The sequence below is a fragment of the Pecten maximus genome, chromosome 15, assembly GCF_902652985.1.
Source record: "Pecten maximus chromosome 15, xPecMax1.1, whole genome shotgun sequence".
Taxonomy (NCBI): domain Eukaryota; kingdom Metazoa; phylum Mollusca; class Bivalvia; order Pectinida; family Pectinidae; genus Pecten; species Pecten maximus.
In genome coordinates this window covers 33879710-33901320 of record NC_047029.1, presented here as the reverse complement: position 1 = coordinate 33901320, position 21611 = coordinate 33879710, and the positions used below count along the sequence as shown (strand labels likewise).

The following is a 21611-nucleotide window of genomic DNA, read 5'->3' as shown; positions in this document are numbered from 1 at the left end:
AACATTACACAGATTATACTGTTATATGTCCTGGCTGTATAACAAAGTAACATTACACATATTATACTGTTATATGTCCTGGCTGTATAACAAAGTAACATTACACAGATAATACACTGTTATATGTCCTGGCTGTATAACAAAGTAACATTACACAGATAATACACTGTTATATGTCCTGGCTGTATAACAAAGTAACATTACACATATTATACTGTTATATGTCCTGGCCGTATAACAAAGTAACATTACACATATTATACTGTTATATGTCCTGGCTGTATAACAAAGTAACATTACACATATTATACTGTTATATGTCCTGGCTGTATAACAAAGTAACATTACACATATTATACTGTTATATGTCCTGACTGTATAACAAAGTAACATTACACATATTATACTGTTATATGTCCTGGCCGTATAACAAGGTAACATTACACATATTATACTGTTATATGTCCTGGCTGTATAACAAAGTAACATTACACATATTATACTGTTATATGTCCTGGCTGTATAACAAAGTAACATTACACATATACTGTTATATGTCCTGGCTGTATAACAAAGTAACATTACACATATTATACTCAGTTATATGTCCTGGCTGTATAACAAAGTAACATTACACAGATTATACTGTTATATGTCCTGGCTGTATAACAAAGTAACATTACACATATTATACTCTGTTATATGTCCTGGCTGTATAACAAAGTAACATTACACATATTATACTGTTATATGTCCTGGCCGTATAACAAAGTAACATTACACATATTATACTGTTATATGTCCTGGCCGTATAACAAAGTAACATTACACATATTATACTGTTATATGTCCTGGCCGTATAACAAAGTAACATTACACAGATTATACTGTTATATGTCCTGGCCGTATAACAAAGTAACATTATACACATATTATACTGTTATATGTCCTGGCTGTATAACAAAGTAACATTACACATATTATACTGTTATATGTCCTGGCTGTATAACAAAGTAACATTACACATATTATACTGTTAGATGTCCTGGCTGTATAACAAAGTAACATTACACAGATTATACTGTTATATGTCCTGGCTGTATAACAAAGTAACATTACACATATTATACTGTTATATGTCCTGGCTGTATAACAAAGTAACATTACACATATTATACTGTTATATGTCCTGGCTGTATAACAAAGTAACATTACACATATTATACTGTTATATGTCCAGACTGTATAACAAAGTAACATTACACATATTATACTGTTATATGTCCTGGCCGTATAACAAAGTAACATTACACAGATTATACTCTGTTATATGTCCTGGCTGTATAACAAAGTAACATTACACAGATGAATTGTTACAAATGGATATATATAAATCTGGTATCATTATTTGAACTTTGGCAATTTTTTAGGAATTTTGTTTGATCTTAAAACACTTTTTTGCTGACGGATCAGTAGCATTGCTTGTAAAATAAAAGCAGAAAATATCATCCAGAGTATAAAAATATGAACAGCATCCCAAAAGGGATTGCTTATAAAACTGAAAGATACTGGGTATATATAAATACGATGGCCGTGGCCGAGTGATTAAGATTTGTGTCTTTTCAAAAAAACAAAATGGCCGAGAGTTGAAGTTTAGTATTGTTATTTCTAATTCACAGAGTTTTTTTTAAATCTCTTTGACCTCATGTTCTCCTTGTTATCAAGTCACTAAAGAAAAAAATCAGTCTTATATATATATTGGTGCTTCACCAAGATCCCTCTTCAATCTCGTCCATCTTTGATTCTGTTTAAGAAAATGAAATTATCTTTTTTTTCAACTTAGTAGCAGCAGCATTTAATTGTTATCAGACAGGACTCTGAGGCTTGAAAGGTCAGGTGTCGCATAGAGAAATAAGCAGTACCAAATAACCCCTTGATTATGATTCGAGTTCGACTACAATCGGTGTTAGAACACAGAACACTATCATGTAATGCATACCTGTGTTGATAAATAAATATATGATAATATAACAGTAAATGTGTTGATCCTTCCATCATAGACCGAGTGGGATGCTGTTAACAGCTATACAGTCTATTTCAAATGAACTTACCTGTATGTTTACCTGGTTTTTATCTGTGGGTAAGGAACTGATTATGATTGGTTAAGATGAGTGCCTTTAAAGTCTTACATATCCGTTATATCTCTTTATTCTCCGAAACACAGGGCAGTATTATAGATCTACTGATTGTATATGGAAAAAATTTACTAATTTATACATGTATCATCAATCTATATAGATAATTAAAGCTTACCGGTAATTAATTTTTTGGGGCCGCAGTGACAGAGTGGTTAAGGTGTTCCGACACTTTACCACTAGCCCTCCACCTCTGGGTTGCGAGTTCGAATCCTACGTGGGGCAGTTGCCAGGTACTGACTGTAGGCCGGTGATTTTTCTCCGGGTACTCCGGCTTTCCTCCACCTCCAAAACCTGGCACGTCCTTAAATGACCATGGCTGTTAATAGGACATTAAACAAAAACAAACCAAACCGGTAATTAATATTTTAATTCATCCAAACACTGATTTAAATTACACAATATAAATTCTGATTGTAATCTCTATATACATCCCAAAAAGACACATTCCGTATTGTTGTCATTTTTTAATATTGATCACCTGATCATACTAAATCACACAATTGTTGGGACGGTGCTCACGATGTATGCTCAATGTTTTAGGTGCATTATACCATATCACATCACTGTTTAAAGAGATGTATATATAATAAAGATTGGCCCTAACTTATGAGTTTACCTAACAAACCCTAACTTATGAGTTTACCCAACAAACCCTAACTTAGGAGTTTTTCCTACAAACCCTAACTTAGGAGTTTTTCCTACAAACCCTAACTTATGAGTTTACCCAACAAACCCTAACTTAGGAGTTTACCCAACAAACCCTAACTTAGGAGTTTACCCAACAAACCCTAACTTAGGAGTTTACCCAACAAACCTTAACTAAGGAGTTTACCCAACAAACCCTAACTTAGGAGTTTTTCCTACAAACCCTAACTTAGGAGTTTACCCAACAATCCCTAACTTAGGAGTTTACCCAACAAACCCTAACTTAGGAGTTTACCCAACAAACCCTAACTTAGGAGTTTACCCAACAAACCCTAACTTAGGAGTTAACCCAACAAACACTAACTTAGGAGTTTACCCAACAAACCCTAACTTAGGAGTTTACCCAACAAACCCTAACTTAGGAGTTTACCCAACAAACCCTAACTTAGGAGTTTACCCAACAAACCCTAACTTAGGAGTTTTTCCTACAAACCCTAACTTAGGAGTTTACCCAACAAACCCGTAACATAGGAGTTTTTCCTACAAACCCTAACTGAGGAGTTTTTCCTACAAACCCTAACTTAGGAGTTTACCCAACAAACCCTAACTTAGGAGTTTACCCAACAAACCCTAACTGAGGAGTTTTCCTACAAACCCAACAAACCCTAACTTACAAGTTTTTACCCAACAAACCCTAACTTACGAGTTTACCCAACAAACCCTAACTTACGAGTTTACCCAACAAACCCTAACTTATGAGTTTTTACCCAACAAACCCTAACTTAGGAGTTTACCCAACAAACCCTAACTTAGGAGTTTACCCAACAAACCCTAACTTAGGAGATTACCCAACAAACCCTAACTTAGGAGTTTACCCAACAAACCCTAACTTAGGAGTTTACCCAACAGTTTACCCAACAAACCCTAACTTAGGAGTTTACCCAACAAACCCTAACTTAGGAGTTTACCCAACAAACCCTAACTGAGGAGTTTTTCCTAGTAGACTATTAGTGTAATTGTTTCCTTCCCTGTTTTAATATCGGCTAGTATCCTGATAAATAAGTGTACAGCATTAGTTACAGCTGTTAAAAGTACACGAAACATATCAATATTACATATATATACATGCATAATTATTTCCCTGTGATATATATATGAATAATAATATTAAAACACGTTTATCTATAAAGCAGGAGCGCTCCATTATATTTTGAGACACTGTACATTGTAAGGCTTACGGTTGCATACACAGTAACAAAGTATGACGTCATCAATATATATAATTCATTAATTATACATTGTGACGTCATATTAATGGGAAATAATTATATCAACAACATTCTGTTTAATTTAGGTTTTAATGTTCTAATGAAATATTTTTCCTTTTCCTTTCTTTCAATGGTATCTTCTGTAAAAAGTAAAAAATATATATACATTTATTGTTTGTAAGGTTTTTGAAGGAATTCAATAGAATAAAATCTTTAAATGACTTCTTAATAATTAACATGCCTATAGTGGACTGATATGGGGCCGCAGTGGCCGAGTGGTTAAGGTGTACCGACACTTTAACACTAGCCCTCCACCACTGGGTTGCGAGTTCGAAACCTATGTGGGGCAGTTGCCAGGTACTGACTGTAGGCCGGTGGTTTTTCTCCGGGTACTCCGGCTTTCCTCTACCTCCAAAACCTGGCACGTCCTTAAATGACCCTGGCTGTTAATAGGACGTTAAAACAAAAACAAACAAATCAATAGAATCAATAGAGTTTGTTTGTTTGTTGTTTTTTTGTTGCAAATTTGAATGTTTATCAAAAAGTTCAAATTCATTTTGTTGGCAAAAACTTCCCGCTGACATCTGTTCTCATGCAATGTTCATGTCCAATATCAGCTTGATGCAAGTTTTAGTATATGTCTATTTTACCACATTCATAAACATTTGATGATAAGTATTAAACCTGTAGCCAAAATATTTCTTTGCCATCAGTTAAAGTCATCTGGATCTCCTATGTAGGAAAGTGATGTGATGATGACTGGTCAAATTATCAGCATACATGTCATACATGTCATATCTGACAGTTAAATTCTCCTGGTTGTGATATACTGAGATATCCAAATCATGTATTTCTGATTTTGATAAATTTGGTCTCATTCTGAAATATGCTGACACAGATTCTTTCTCTGATGCATTAAAATTTCCAAAATATTAAAGATATTTTTGACATTTTCCCAAATTTACAGGGTTACACTGCTGATGTTTAAGTCAGGTTACAAATACTGCATTTGCACTATCTTTAATATTTTCTATACAAAAACTTGATTCTGAGAATTTACGTAATTCCTTTGAAATTAAAGCAAAATTATTGCGTACTAAACCATTTCTTGATGAAACTTTGTGTCATATAAACCGAAAGTAAAATCAAATTACCTGTAATTAGGTATCTTATTGTTACGGATTAGAATTAATTGTTTTAATTTCAAATTAATTATATAGATTCTTAGAAGTTTTTGTTGAGAAAATATTATAGAATATGCAAATACAGTATTTGTTTAGGTGAAAGAACAATATGTTACTTCCGTTCCTCTCTGTGATGAAACAGAATATTAAGGTAAATGAGAATTGATCAAATCTGGGGGCAACATGTTGTTTAGGCAGTATATTCATCAATGTATGATTGGAGTTGTTTGTTTGGCCCTGTGACCAGACTGACCCAGAGGACAGTTTAGATAGCTCCTGTAGATATGTGGGGGGAATCACGCTGCCATGTTGCCAGGTGTCTGATATATCTGGGTTACATACCTTGGGTTACATACCTAAAATAACACGATAGGGAGGACACCTGTTCTAGGGGGTTTGACAATTTATACTGCAGTGTGGGCTCAGTCACTGAACTTTTATTATAACAAATTCACACTTGTCAACCATCCCTATTTCAATGGGAGACTGTTTATTTATCAGTAAATCTTTTCTGAAGCTTGAAATTCTAAATGAACATACATGCGGCATATAGTAAAATGTGTCTTTGTGTGTCTTTAGACAATTTGTCTGTCTGTCTGTAGACACTTTTGTCTGTGCATGTACACAGGTCTGTCTGTCTCTGTAGACACTAGATTGTCTGTCTGTCTGTCTGTAGACACTAGATTGTCTGTCTGTCTGTAGACACTAGATTGTCTGTCTGTCTCTGTCTGTAGACACTAGATTGTCTGTCTGTCTGTCTGTAGACACTAGATTGTCTGTCTGTCTCTGTAGACACTAGATTGTCTGTCTGTCTGTCTGTAGACACTAGATTGTCTGTCTGTCTCTGTAGACACTAGATTGTCTGTCTGGCTCTGTCTGTAGACACTAGAGTGTCTGTCTGTCTGTCTCTGTAGACACTAGATTGTCTGTCTGTCTCTGTCTGTAGACACTAGGTTGTCTGTCTGTCTCTGTCTGTAGACACTAGATTGTCTGTCTGTCTCTGTCTGTAGACACTAGATTGTCTGTCTGTCTGTCTGTAGACACTATATTGTCTGTCTGTCTCTGTCTGTCTGTCTGTAGACACTAGATTGTCTGTATGTGTCTGTAGACACTAGATTGTCTGTCTGTCTCTGTAGACACTAGATTGTCTGTCTGTCTCTGTAGACACTAGATTGTCTGTCTGTCTGTCTGTCTGTCTGTCTGTCTGTCTGTCTCTGTCTGTAGACACTAGATTGTCTGTCTGTCTCTGTCTGTTGACACTAGATTGTCTGTCTGTCTCTGTAGACACTAGATTGTCTGTCTGTCTCTGTAGACACTAGATTGTCTGTCTGTCTGTAGACACTAGATTGTCTGTCTGTCTGTCTGTCTGTCTGTAGACACTAGATTGTCTGTCTGTCTGTAGACACTAGATTGTCTGTCTGTCTCTGTAGACACTAGATTGTCTGTCTGTCTGTCTGTCTGTCGACACTAGATTGTCTGTCTGTCTGTCTGTAGACACTAGATTGTCTGTCTGTCTGTAGACACTAGATTGTCTGTCTGTCTCTGTAGACACTAGATTGTCTGTCTGTCTGTCTGTAGACACTATATTGTCTGTCTGTCTCTGTCTGTCTGTAGACACTAGATTGTCTGCCTGTCTCTGTAGACACTAGATTGTCTGTCTGTCTGTCTGTAGACACTATATTGTCTGTCTGTCTGTCTGTCTGTCTCTGTAGACACTAGATTGTCTGTCTGTCTCTGTAGACACTAGATTGTCTGTCTGTCTCTGTAGACACTAGATTGTCTGTCTGTCTGTCTGTCGACACTAGATTGTCTGTCTGTCTGTCTGTAGACACTAGATTGTCTGTCTGTCTCTGTCTGTAGACACTAGATTGTCTGTCTGTCTGTAGACACTAGATTGTCTGTCTGTCTCTGTCTGTATACACTAGATTGTCTGTCTGTCTCTGTCTGTAGACACTAAGATTGTCTGTCTGTCTCTGTCTGTAGACACTAGATTGTCTGTCTGTTTCTGTCTGTAGACACTAGATTGTCTGTCTGTCTCTGTCTGTAGACACTAGTTGTCTGTCTGTCTCTGTAGACACTAGATTGTCTCTGTCTGTCTGTAGACACTAGATTGTCTGTCTGTCTCTGTAGACACTAGATTGTCTGTCTGTCTCTGTCTGTAGACACTAGATTGTCTTTCTGTCTCTGTCGGTAGACACTAGATTGTCTGTCTGTCTGTCTGTCTGTCTGTAGACACTAGATTGTCTGTCTCTGTAGACACTAGATTGTCTGTCTGTCTCTGTTGACACTAGATTGTCTGTCTGTCTGTCTGTCTGTCTGTCTGTCGGTAGACACTAGATTGTCTGTCTGTCTGTCTGTCGGTAGACACTAGATTGTCTGTCTGTCTGTCTGTCTGTAGACACTAGATTGTCTGTCTGTCTGTCTGTAGACACTAGATTGTCTGTCTGTCTCTGTAGACACTAGATTGTCTGTCTGTCTCTGTAGACATGAGTCTGTCTCTCTCTCTCAATCAATCAATCAATTGATCAGGATCTTGATCTCGATCTTGACACAAGTTTGTCAGTCTGTCTGTAGATCGACACAAGTCTCTCAATCGATCACGATCTTGATCTTGACACAAGTTTGTCAGTCTGTATGCAGACACAAGTCTCTCAAGCGATCAAGATCTCGGTCTCGATCTTATCACAAGTTTGTCAGTCTGTAGACACATGTCTATGTTTGTAGTTACAAGTTTTTTCTGTGTAGACACATGTGTGTCTGTCACTCTGTAGACAATAAGTTAATCTCTCTATTACAGACACACAAATTAGTGTGTCCAATGTCTGTAGATGCAAGTTTTTCTGTTCCTCACTGCGAGGATTTATAAAACAGTCCTAGTTAAAATCTTCACTTTATTATACTTTATTAAGATAAAGTGGCAATTCTGTGCTCAATTTAGAAAACTGATTGTAATCGATATTCGATTGATTTAGAGTTTCTGATTATCTATTCTGAAAGTGAAACCTATTCCACTATACATTGGAGATCATTAGGACGCTCTACAACAATGTACCAAGTACATATAGTTTGTAAGTTTTGTCAATTGTCAATTATAATTATAGCAATCACAGTTGGTTAAACGTTTGTTTATATATTGAAAAAAAAGGTGAATAATAATTGAAGCCCTTGGAAGTTTATATGATACAGTCTATAAACCATAGCTTCAGGTTATAGACTTTAGGGATTTATATGATACAGTCTATAAATCATAGCTTCAGGTTATATGATACAGTCTATAAATCATAGCTTCAAGTAATAGACTTTAGGGAGTTTATAGGATGCAGTCTATAAATCATAGCTTCAGGTTATAGACTTAAGGGAGTTTATTTGATACAGTCTATAAATCATAGCTTCAGGTTATAGACTTTAGGGAGTTTATATGATATAGTCTATAAATCATAGCTTCAGGTTATATGATACAGTCTATAAATCATAGCTTCAGGTTATAGACTTAAGGGAGTTTATATGATACAGTCTATAAATCATAGCTTCAGGTTATAGACTTTAGGGAGTTTATATGATATAGTCTATAAATCATAGCTTCAGGTTATATGATACAGTCTATAAATCATAGCTTCAGGTTATAGACTTAAGGGAGTTTATATGATACAGTCTATAAATCATAGCTTCAGGTTATAGACTTTAGGGAGTTTATAGGATGCAGTCTATAAATCATAGCTTCAGGTTATAGACTTAAGGGAGTTTATTTGATACAGTCTATAAATCATAGCTTCAGGTTATAGACTTTAGGGAGTTTATATGATATAGTCTATAAATCATAGCTTCAGGTTATATGATACAGTCTATAAATCATAGCTTCAGGTTATAGACTTAAGGGAGTTTATATGATACAGTCTATAAATCATAGCTTCAGGTTATAGACATTAGGGAGTTTATATGATACAGTCTATAAATCATAGCTTCAGGTTATAGACTGAATTTTACTCACTCTTGATCAATATACAAATCTAGAGACTTACATGTCTATATCATGTCTATAATATTAACAACATACTGGAAAGTACTTCCTCTAACAGATTGTGGAGTCTTTTGTGGTAAAGATACTCTTTCAACATTAAAATTGTACTATCTATACTTACAACAATTCTGAAATAAGCTATAAATGTTTTTATCATGTTTTTAATTTTATAAATCTTTTTGAAGAGTGGTAAATAAGATGGAGTGAAATGCTAAACAGATATTAAGTCATTGATTGTGAAATGTGTTTGGAACGGTTATTTTTTTATTTTTATTTTTGTAATTTTTTTAATTTTTTTTTCAAGTTTGTAACAATGCAAATGTATCATATATAAACAATTTAACCCTCACACTTTTCATAAATAGCTAAATCACAATTACCTATGTCAGTTATATATATATAAGAGCATTGTTTAGAAACAGAAACGACCTTGGGGGGGGGGAGAGAGAGGGGGGAAAGAGAAGGGAGAGAGAGAGAGGGGGAGGAAGAGAGAGGGGAGGGGAGAGAGAGAAAGAGGGAGGGGAGGGAGAAGGAGAGAGAGAGGAGGAGGGGAGAGAGAGGAGGAGGGAGAGAGACGGGGGAGAGAGAGAGGAGGGAGAGAGATGGGGAGGGAGAGAGAGGGGAGGGAGAGAGAGAGGAGGGAGGGAGAGGAGGAGGAGAGAGAGGAGAGAGAGAGAGAGGGGGGGGGGGAAATGAGTGGGAGAGGGAAAGGGGGAGATTGAGAAATAAAACTGTTGGATTGGTTATATAGTAATAAGGATTTCCTTTAATATTCTTCTTAATGTTCGGTATCAACACATTAAGGCTCTCAGCATCACTTATGTAGTCCTAGCCTAGAACAAAAAAACAGCTGGACAGTGCATTATAATTTGTTTAAGGGTAGGTCGATGGCAGTGGATGCACACTTGCCTTTCACCTAGCTATATAGGTGGCCGAAGTTTGATTCCCTCATTAGGTATGAAAAGGTATGGGGTCACCTACCGGACCACCTGGAACAAAATGTTTTTAGTAAGATTATAGTCTAATTTAAAGGTCACCTGTATTTACCTGTTTTTCACCTGTAGTATCTGCCTTTTTAACCACTGCTTGAATAATACACAGTGATAGATATTCTCAGATGGAACTCTTTTGTAGAATTATAATTACTTAATTTTGCAATAAAATAGCAGTAAGGTAGCGTTAATATAATATGTATACTGAAGATACTGTTATGAAAGCACATTTTATAACTGTTTCCAAATTCACACATTGAAAAATTAAAAAAAAATTAACATATGTTTAGATTTGTATAAAGATCAATAGCAGTTTGATAAGTACATGTCATGTCAGCTTGATTGACATGAACAGAGAAAAGGAATGAAGCTGACCAGCAAATGAATATTGACACATTCAGAATCCAGCTGACTTCTGTATTGTGTAGCTGGCCTATTCAGCTTGATTTTCAAAAATGTTCCTTCCATTTGAGAATTTTTTATGATTTTCATCAGTGAAATATTCTTTTTTGTGAAATACATATTAATAAGTATTATCAATAATAAAAAAAATGTATGTTTAGAAAACTTTTAAGTTATAGATATTAAGGAATAGCATAAGATATTCTGGAGTAAGAATTAATTCTGGTTAAGCTGTCAATGCATTTCACTCTAGATATCTTGTTGCTGTGACATGTTGTACTACTGTTATAGCCATCGTGCAGATCAAGATTATTCATCTACATCACTGCATACTCATTTACATATAATGAATTTTCATGACAATCCATGTTGAAGCATCTGGGTACTATTCAGGGGGACAACAGGGGTATTTAATAAAATCAGATGAAATAAAATTCACCCCGAATCTTTTGAACTATTAATAAGCTGTGTTACTTATGTATGTTGAAAATCCATTATTTGATTATTTGTATTGATACAAGATAATTGAAAATTGATAGAAAAAATGATTATTTTATAGTTTGGATTACCCCTAAGGAGCCCTTGGCTGTATTTTGCATCTGATCTGTAGTTAAGTTGTACATAGTACCTGATTAAATTTATTTATTCTTTAACACTTTCAGCCTAACCGGACAGTATATACTCCGAAACGTTCTGCCATGTCTCCTACAGCGACACCTAGTTCCCAGGCCTACCCTCCCACAAACACACCCGGAATGTGGCAGCAAAACTCTGGCCCTCAGTCTATGTATGGGCGGCCCAATACCCTACGTTACAACCAACCCAACCCCGCGGCCTATGGGAGTTACTCGACCCAGCAACAATCAACTGTGAGTACAAATCTAATATTTAATATATATTTCTTTTTGCATGTTTAAACAAGAATTGGATTTGTGGACATTGGATGCATCCCTTGAGAAATGACTGTTTTGTTCCGTCAAGAGTGTCCCAGTAAGATGAAACTCGGAGAATAAAGGATATATTCTCAAAAGATTTATAATCCGATGTCTGAATTATCACAAGTTGAATAACTGTTTTCTCCCAAACCAATTTTAAAAACAAGGTTTTTTCATCATAATTAAGCTTTATATTTTGAGGACCTGAGTGAAAAGCCTTATATTTTTCATCTCGCTCTTCAAAAACCTTGAAAAGTGTGTAGATACCCTTAAAAATAAATCTCGGGTCTTGAAGTTTGATAATGCAAAACAAACACAGTGGCAGTAATTATCATTGTATCAAAATATCAAAATACCGATAAACTATCACCACAATCAGAAAAAAGAAACCGAAATAGAAAATCGTGGCATTTCCAGATCTACACCAAAATGTACTTGTATGTTTGAAGGCCAAAGTAGCAGCCAAGTTGTCGAGGTAACTTACATTATGAGGGTTAGCAACCATTTTTACCATCCTGTCCCATCTGATCCACTCCTGAATCAATGCCATCTTTACTTCTTTATAAAACACCAACCAAATAACAATACCTCAGATGAACTCAGTCTCGGGGTTCTTAAGCCAAGTTCATTTATTATAGAAACCAACCATCATCTAATTCAATAACCCCCTCCAACAGTTTCATTTCATCAAAAGATTGTGCCGTAAAAATCTGTGGATTTACCGTGCTGTAAAACACCAAAATGAATTCAGTGGAAACCTCTATTTTCACTAATCAGGGCTCAAAGTGGATATTTTTACCAGGTTGCCTATTTGGCTACTAAGTCATAAAATCTAGACGCCAGAAAGAAAAATGAATTGCCAAAGTACCCAAGTTGGCTTAACTTTTAAAAAAATCTTTAATTCTTTAGTTCAATATAACATCTCTCTGTAACTTTTTCCGATTGTGAACATCATTTTAGCATTGACTACAACCTTTCAAAGATTAGCCAAATTGCAAATTTACACAATTTTTTTTAGTGGCCATGCAGGCGCCTTATAGGTCAATAACTGGTCGTCAATGGTGAATTTAAGGCGTTATGGCCACTAAAATAGGCGCCACTTTGAGCTCTGCTAATTAAAAATACACATTCATATAATGCTATCCACTTGCAAGCAGTCGGCTACAACCCATGCTGTGACCAACACAGGTAAGGTGATTCAACCTTTTTGTTTTTTCAGAGGTGTTGTACAGATGTGTACGTGATCTAGGACAGAGGTGTTTATACCTCTAGTGTTAATTAGGGATGGTAATGAATTGTCCCGAATTCAAAAATGACAACTTATCTGGGGCTACAGCTACACTCGCCTACAGCTTATAGAAATAATTCTGGAGAGCAAAAGATCACATTATAACTGGGATTCATGTTGGACTCTGGTAAATTGTCAACCAAAGCCAATAGGGAGCTAAAAACCTGAAGGATCTTGGTACCAATGTAATCTTGGCACCCCCACCTCTACAACAGGAAATTTTAGCAAAAAACAAGTGCCTAAATTACACTGGTATCTGTTTGTGTGGTTGGGCCTTCTTAACTAAAGAGGTCTTGATCAAACTTATTGAGGTTCTATGTATATCGTGGACCCTTCTAAAATCATGACTCTCCATCGATCATCTCCATTGACCCTCCTATATCATTACACTCTGTGGATCAACTTTGTCGACTCTCCTAAAATCGTTACTCTCCTAAAATCGTTACTCTCCATCGATCATCTCCATTGACCCTCCTATATCATTACACTCTGTCTATCAACTTTGTCGGCCCTTCTAAAATCATGACTCTCGATTGATCATCTCCATTGACCCTCCTATATCGGTACACTCTGCCGATCAACTTTGTCGACCCTCCTAAAATCATGACTTTCCATCGATCATCTCCATTGACCCTCCTATATCATTGCACTCTGTCGATCAACTTTGTCTACCCTTCTAAAATCATGACTCTCCATCGATCATCTCCATTGACCCTCCTATATCATTACACTCTGTCGATCAACTTTGTCTACCCTTCTAAAATCGTTACTCTCCATTGATCATCTCCATTGACCCTCCTATATCATTACACTCTGCCGATCAACTTTGTCTACCCTTCTAAAATCGTTACTCTCCATCGATCATCTCCATTGACCCTCCTATATCATTACACTCTGTCTATCAACTTTGTCGACCCTCCTAAAATCGTTACTCTCCATTGATCATCTCCATTGACCCTCCTATATCATTACACTCTGTCGATCAACTTTGTCGACTCTCCTAAAATCGTTACTCTCCATCGATTGTGCCATCAAGGCTTCCCACCCGATACAGTCAATTCGATGAATCTCGCAAGATGTTGTTGTGAAGTTTTAACAGATATATACATACATGACAATTTGTCAAGTTAATAAGATTTTACAACTTAAGATGGTTGATATTGGTTTGCCACACATTTCTCAAACATAAATGACATCTTCATCTAAGTGTAGAAAATGCTTAGTTATTCCATTGATGGAATTGAGAATTCAAGTGCATGAGTGACTGGGATACATTTACCGACATTTCAACATACTTCCGGAGATAATTTAGATTTGAATTATGAAAAGACATGAAACCAGAAGGTATATTATAGTATAGTGATTGTATTTGTAATCAGGCTGAAATGAATTCCTTATCATATTTTTGTTTTAGATTTACAATATAAATTAATCAAAGTGTTTTATTCTATGACACGATTTTGATTGATTCTACCTAAGTAAAAGGTAAATTATGGAAAACATTAATATTTACCAGAATGCATGTACTGACAAATTGCAGGGGATAATAGAATTATCATGAGGGTAAGTGTGAATAATAGGTTGCTAGCTCTTGGGCTGGTGGGAAATTTTCAGAGTTATACACTCCTGTTCCCTTCAGCAATAGGGTATTCCCTTCAGCAATAGGGTATTCCCTTCACCAATAGGGTATTCCCTTCACCAATAGGATATTCCCTTCACCAATAGGGTATTCCCTTCACCAATAGGGTATTCCCTTCACCAATAGGGTATTCCCTTCGGCAATAGGGTATTCCCTTCGGCAATAGGGTATTCCCTTCAGCAATAGGATATTCCCTTCAGCAATAGGATATTCCCTTCACCAATAGGGTATTCCCTTCAGCAATAGGGTATTCCCTTCAGCAATAGGGTATTCCCTTCACCAATAGGGTATTCCCTTCACCAATAGGGTATTCCCTTCACCAATAGGGTATTCCCTTCACCAATAGGGTATTCCCTTCAGCAATAGGATATTCCCTTCAGCAATAGGGTATACCCATGGAGATGTCATTAGTTTGTAATTTTTACAGGTTCAGAACCAAGTATCAGAATAATAAAGGACCAAAGTGATTTTAAAGTTTGGAGACATATTGAAATATTGGATCATTGTATTTGCTGCTTTTATACTTGGGTCTGAATTTAGGCCCTATTTCAAATTGTGTACACTGATGTTTATTTCCCCCAATGTCAAGTCGTTAAAATTGAAAAAATAATTAAGCCAAAATACTTTTCATGAAATAACACAAAAATCCAGCAATCTGTGTTCTCCATCTCCTTCTTAAATTTTACACTATACAAAATATTCCAAATATCCAACATGTATGTGTGACAGTTCCCCAAATAGCCAGGAAATAAATGGCTGTTTTACTAATGGAACAGAGAATGGATATCAAGAGGACAGTTAGAGTTATTTCCCTTTTGACAGAAAATCCAAACATTTGATGTGGAGTGATATGGTTTGTGTTTTAGATTGTATAACTATCAATATCCATGTTTGATACCCTAATACAAGGTGACCTGGTTAATGAGGAAGTGTTGAATTCTATCTGTGATGAAAACATCTGTGAAAATCAATCCCAAAGTCTTACTGCAATTCGGAAGAGTCATCAATCGGTAACAGAATTTCAGTACCCCTGCCAAGAATGAAATATATTGGATAGAAAGAAGTGTGTAACTTTTGGATAGTGGTAATGTTGTAATTGCACAGGTTTTATATAGGTGTCGATCTGTATAAAAACAAATGTTGGTGATCTAGAAATGCATTACTTTATGTTCTTACCTTTGGCTCAGGAAACCTGTTAAAATATAAAATATCATCCCCAGAAATAGCCTTGGGCTTCAATCGAAAATTCCAAATACTGGTGAAATTGTTTTTTTTTTAAAATTTTAATCTATCATGTTTAAGTATACCCAGGTGTCATATAGATGTCTGTATGTCAGTTTATCCAGGTGTCATATAGGTGTGTGTATGTCAGTTTACCCAGGTGTCATAGGTGTCTGTATGTCAGTTTATCCAGGTGTCATATAGATGTCTGTATGTCAGTTTATCCAGGTGTCATATATGTGTCTATGTCAGTTTATCCAGGTGTCATATAGGTGTCTGTATGTCAGTTTACCCAGGTGTCATATAGGTGTCTGTATGTCAGTTTATCCAGGTGTCATATAGGTGTGTGTCTGTCAGTTTATCCAGGTGTCATATAGGTGTGTGTATGTCAGTTTACCCAGGTGTCATATAGGTGTCTGTATGTCAGTTTATCCAGGTGTCATATAGGTGTGTATGTCAGTTTACCCAGGTGTCATATAGGTGTCTGTATGTCAGTTTACCCAGGTGTCATATAGGTGTGTGTATGTCAGTTTACCCAGGTGTCATATATGTGTCTGTATGTCAGTTTACCTAGGTGTCATATAGGTGTCTGTATGTCAGTTTATCCAGGTGTCATATAGGTGTCTGTATGTCAGTTTACCCAGGTGTCATATAGGTGTCTGTATGTCAGTTTACCCAGGTGTCATATAGGTGTCTGTATGTCAGTTTACCCAGGTGTCATATAGGTGTCTGTATGTCAGTTTACCCAGGTGTCATATAGGTGTCTGTATGTCAGTTTATCCAGGTGTCATATAGGTGTCTGTATGTCAGTTTATCCAGGTGTCATATAGGTGTCTGTATGTCAGTTTACCCAGGTGTCATATAGGTGTCTGTATGTCAGTTTATCACCCAGGTGTCATATAGGTGTTTGTATGTCAGTTTACCCAGGTGTCATATAGGTGTCTGTATGTCAGTTTATCACCCAGGTGTCATATAGGTGTGTGTATGTCAGTTTACCCAGGTGTCATATGTGCCTGTATGTCAGTTTATCCAGGTGTCATATAGGTGTCTGTATGTCAGTTTATCCAGGTGTCATATAGGTGTGTGTATGTCAGTTTATCCAGGTGTCATATAGGTGTGTGTATGTCAGTTTATCCAGGTGTCATATAGGTGTGTATGTCAGTTTACCCAGGTGTCATATAGGTGTCTGTATGTCAGTTTACCCAGGTGTCATATAGGTGTGTATGTCAGTTTACCCAGGTGTCATATAGGTGTGTGTATGTCAGTTTATCCAGGTGTCATATAGGTGTCTGTATGTCAGTTTATCCAGGTGTCATATAGGTGTGTGTATGTCAGTTTATCCAGGTGTCATATAGGTGTCTGTATGTCAGTTTATCCAGGTGTCATATAGGTGTGTGTATGTCAGTTTATCCAGGTGTCATATAGGTGTCTGTATGTCAGTTTATCCAGGTGTCATATAGGTGTCTGTATATCAGTTTATCCAAGTGTCATATAGGTGTGTGTATGTCAGTTTACCCAGGTGTCATATATGTGTCTGTATGTCAGTTTACCCAGGTGTCATATAGGTGTCTGTATGTCAGTTTACCCAGGTGTCATATAGGTGTGTGTATGTCAGTTTATCCAGGTGTCATATAGGTGTGTGTATGTCAGTTAATCCAGGTGTCATATAGGTGTCTGTATGTCAGTCTATCCAGGTGTCATATAGGTGTCTGTATGAAGAAATGTTAGATTACTAAGCTGCCAGATTTGACAGTTTGTTAAACAACATTTGTTCTGCTTTAGATAGTTATATTTGAAGATGATTACAAAACAAATCTGTTTTCACTTCATTTCAATGATTTTATATTTCAAAAATAATAGGATTTCAATTGACAATTAAGGATTATTGATCAAGTATTTATTTTGTATTATTTGTGAAGTATTAAATAATCTTTGCCTTTAACAACTCTTGTGCAATATCTGTAAGTTATTATAAAACAGCAGTTGCCTCCCTTTGAACTATTGACCAGCCTCTCCCTGTATGAAGTAATAAGAGTCACCAGACTCAACAACGACATTGAGTCATTTTTCTGTTTTACAAATAGCAGATAATTACCATAGCTAACGTAAATGTGTTTACATAATAGGCCCTTATTACAGTATCAAATCCGCCAAGGGGAGGAGATTAGATTATTTTATTGTACCGGGAAGGGCTAAGTATTGCCTAATTAATTACATATCATATACAACCTGAAATGTCAAATGTTTGTGTTAATATTCATTGTCCCTGTGACACATCATCTTATACAGATATACAAACCATTTTATGTTTTGATGGGGAGAAGTCAAAAATACAAAAACAATAGACATTAGGGAACATTTTGTATTTCTTTGGCTATTTTGCAATAAATAATGGATTAATGATCCTGATATTTTTTTACATTGATAACCTTTTTGATCTAGCTGTCTTTGAATTTCTGTTTTTAAACTTGGAGCCTAATGTTAAATAAAGAGCTTTTTCAATTTTAAACTTGGAGCCTTGTTAAATAAAGAACTTTTTCAAATTTAAACTTGGAGCCTTGTTAAATAAAGAGCTTTTTCAAATTTAAACTTGGAGCCTTGTTAAATAAAGAACTTTTTCAAATTTAAACTTGGAGCCTTGTTAAATAAAGAGCTTTTTCAAATTTAAACTTGGAGCCTTGTTAAATAAAGAACTTTTTCAAATTTAAACTTGGAGCCTTGTTAAATAAAGAACTTTTTCAAATTTTAACTTGGAGCCTTGTTAAATAAAGAACTTTTTTCAAATTTAAACTTGGAGCCTTAATTAATTAAATGTTATACTTTTTCAAATTTACTATATGGTTGAATCTTTTGGCAAAAGTCTGTAGGAAAAATTATTTGTTAGACAAGACATTTTATATTTAGGATATAGAGCAATGTGTCTTTTAGATAAGGTTTATATAGTTCCAGTTTACAGAGTTATAGCCCTTTGATCTCGCTGTTATTCCATCAGTCATACATACACATCATCTTGACCAGGATACATCCAATTATATTTTGTCATATCTGTAAAAAATATCAATATTAATTTCTGTTGTCATACTCATGAAATATACATATACACATATTATAATATATACCACTGCCATGTTAACATATACCAGAGACTCGTTCTGGAATATGAATATAAAATAGCAAATATTGAAGGCTGGCTTACCATTGAAAGACCTTACAACCATGACAGGTGTAGAATTCATTTTGACATATTTAAGATATGTTTAAATTAATGTAAGAATTATTGAATATTAATCAGAGTTTTTTAAATTAAAATAAAAGAATCATAGAAATGAAGAAATTAACAGCCATGCTTTGACAATTGATGCTTATTGACAATGAATGTATAAAATCTTGGAGTAAATGCACTGTTCGATTGACAGGTTCCCCTCCAGTAGATATTGATCAATTTACGTCCCAATTCTAACACTGGCTAGTGCAGAGAGGTCACTAATGTTGTTGTCTAGCTGAATTTACAAACTGATTAATCAAAACAAAATACATCCATTTCTCTTATATTGTGTTGTTTCTGACTTCGACACAAATCAAGTGCTTATTAACAGACATGTGCTTATTATAATCATGTGTACACTTTTTACCAGACATGGACTTATTACCAGACATGGGCTTATTATGAGACATGTGCTTATAAACAGACATTGGCTTATTACTAGACATGGACTTATTACCAGACATGGACTTATAACTAGGCATGAGCTTATTACCAGACATGTGCTTATTATCCAACATGAGCTTATTATCAGACATGGGCTTGATATCAGACATTGGCTTATTATCAGACATGTGCTTATAACCAGGCATTGGCTTATTACCAGGCCTGGGCTTATTATCAGACATTGACTTCATGTCCTATCACCAGTGATGGACTTTTTACAGGATAAATACAGCAGTTCTAACTTACTGTGGAGTCAATTTGTGATTTTTTATGATGCAAAAAAAATGTTAATGGTTCAAAAAGTGATATCAGGGCTAGATGACTTTAGATAATGAAGGAAATAGGGTATCGTCGGGACAATAAAAATTAGATCCCTCATCTGTCACACTTGGTACGATGACCCTTTCAAACCTTTTAACGACCCAGATTTATCTATGGTTTATTTTCTCCTTCTACTGTATAATGAATTTGGCAAATTAAAGTTGACATGTATAGTTATGGATGTTTTGTGGGCCCAAGAGAATGGTAATGGATTGCACCAGTTAGACCCTCCAATAAAACCCCCCCAATCATGACAATAAGGGTACGTGGAAAGAGAATCTAGTCTGACGTCTTTCCTAATGCTGTATAAAAACCACCCCTAAAATGTGTCAGTGTTGAACTGTATGCTTAATAAAATCGGAATGTCAAAGGTTTTTTTTCTATTTGTGTGTGTGCCCTTGAGAATTTATTGGGTAATTAGGGTGTATTATGGGATAGTTTTCCTTTCTGTTTTCGGCATTACCAGGCTTTATCCTAGTCCCATTTGTGTTGGTTTTTTACGACATCCTGTCATTCTAGCAACATAATGGATTGACATATTGATATAGTGAATTAAGAAAAAATAATGATTTTTTTCCCTCCCTGATAAATATTTAAAATAAATCAATAGTTTATGAGAAATTAACACCTTTTTGGGTAGTTTTATGTATGAATAGATTGAGATTAATAGTACAGGTGATTGTTAATCTTTTTGTTAGGGTTGTAAATTCTAAATAAAAGTGTATTGCCAGATTCTTATCTCCTGCAGAAGAATTTTGTTTATATGTTATCAGTAAATCACATTTACCATGTAGGGTTTCAGAAATATTTTAGAATGATTAAGATGTTTGTGCAATTTATATAGCTACCTTACTGTTTGATAAATGTAGAAAAAATTCAAATAAATTCTAGTTTTAAACACAAAACCCTGTGTTGAAAAGTGGGTATATGAAACTATAATCACTGAGCCATCAATTCAAGATTGTTGCAATTCAAATACAGGACCCTGTGTACAGTAGAGTTTCAAACACAAAACCCTGTGTCAATATACATAAGTACATTTTTAGCAATGATGCTGTATGCAATGAGTAACAAAATACCTGTAGTTAGGAGCAACTGTATGACACTAACCACTAAGTCATGATGCTATTTGTTACAAGTGACAAAAACCTGTGGTTAGAAGTGGTTGTATGACACTAACCACTGAGCCATGATGTTGTTTGTTACAAGTGACAAAAAGCCTGTGGTTATAGAAGTGGTTGTATGACACTAACCACTGAGCCATGATGCTGTTTGATACAAGTGACAAAAACCTGTGGTTAGAAGTGGTTGTATGACACTAACCACTGAGCCATGATGTTGTTTGTTACAAGTGACAAAAAGCCTGTGGTTAGAAATGATTGTATGACACTAACCACTGAGCCATGATGTTGTTTGATACAAGTGACAAAAAGCCTGTGGTTAGAAATGATTGTATGACACTAACCACTGAGCCATGATGCTGTTTGATACAAGTGACAAAAACCTGTGGTTAGAAGTGGTTGTATGACACTAACCACTGAGTCATGATGTTATTTGTTACAAGTGACAAAAAGCCTGTGGTTAGAAATGATTGTATGACACTAACCACTGAGTCATGTTGCTGTATGTTACAAGTGACAAAAGCCTGTGGTTAGAAGTGGTTGTATGACACTAACCACTGAGCCATGATGCTGTTTGATACAAGTGACAAAAAGCCTGTGGTTAGAAGTGGTTGTATGACACTAACCACTGAGCCATGATGCTGTTTGATACAAGTGACAAAAAACCTGT

At 35.7% G+C, this 21611-nt stretch overlaps 1 protein-coding gene across 3 annotated transcripts in view; it reads left to right on the top strand.

Annotated features, from left to right (window-relative positions):
* The window catches only part of LOC117344361 (RNA-binding motif, single-stranded-interacting protein 3-like), a 261555-nt gene that overhangs the window by 19069 nt on the left and 220875 nt on the right, over positions 1 to 21611 (top strand). For all 3 annotated transcript variants that reach the window (XM_033907099.1, XM_033907097.1, XM_033907098.1), the window contains one exon: positions 11370 to 11576. In XM_033907099.1, the coding sequence (XP_033762990.1) occupies positions 11406 to 11576 (171 nt within the window). In that variant the 5' untranslated portion in view covers positions 11370 to 11405. The remainder of the gene's footprint in view (positions 1 to 11369; positions 11577 to 21611) is intronic.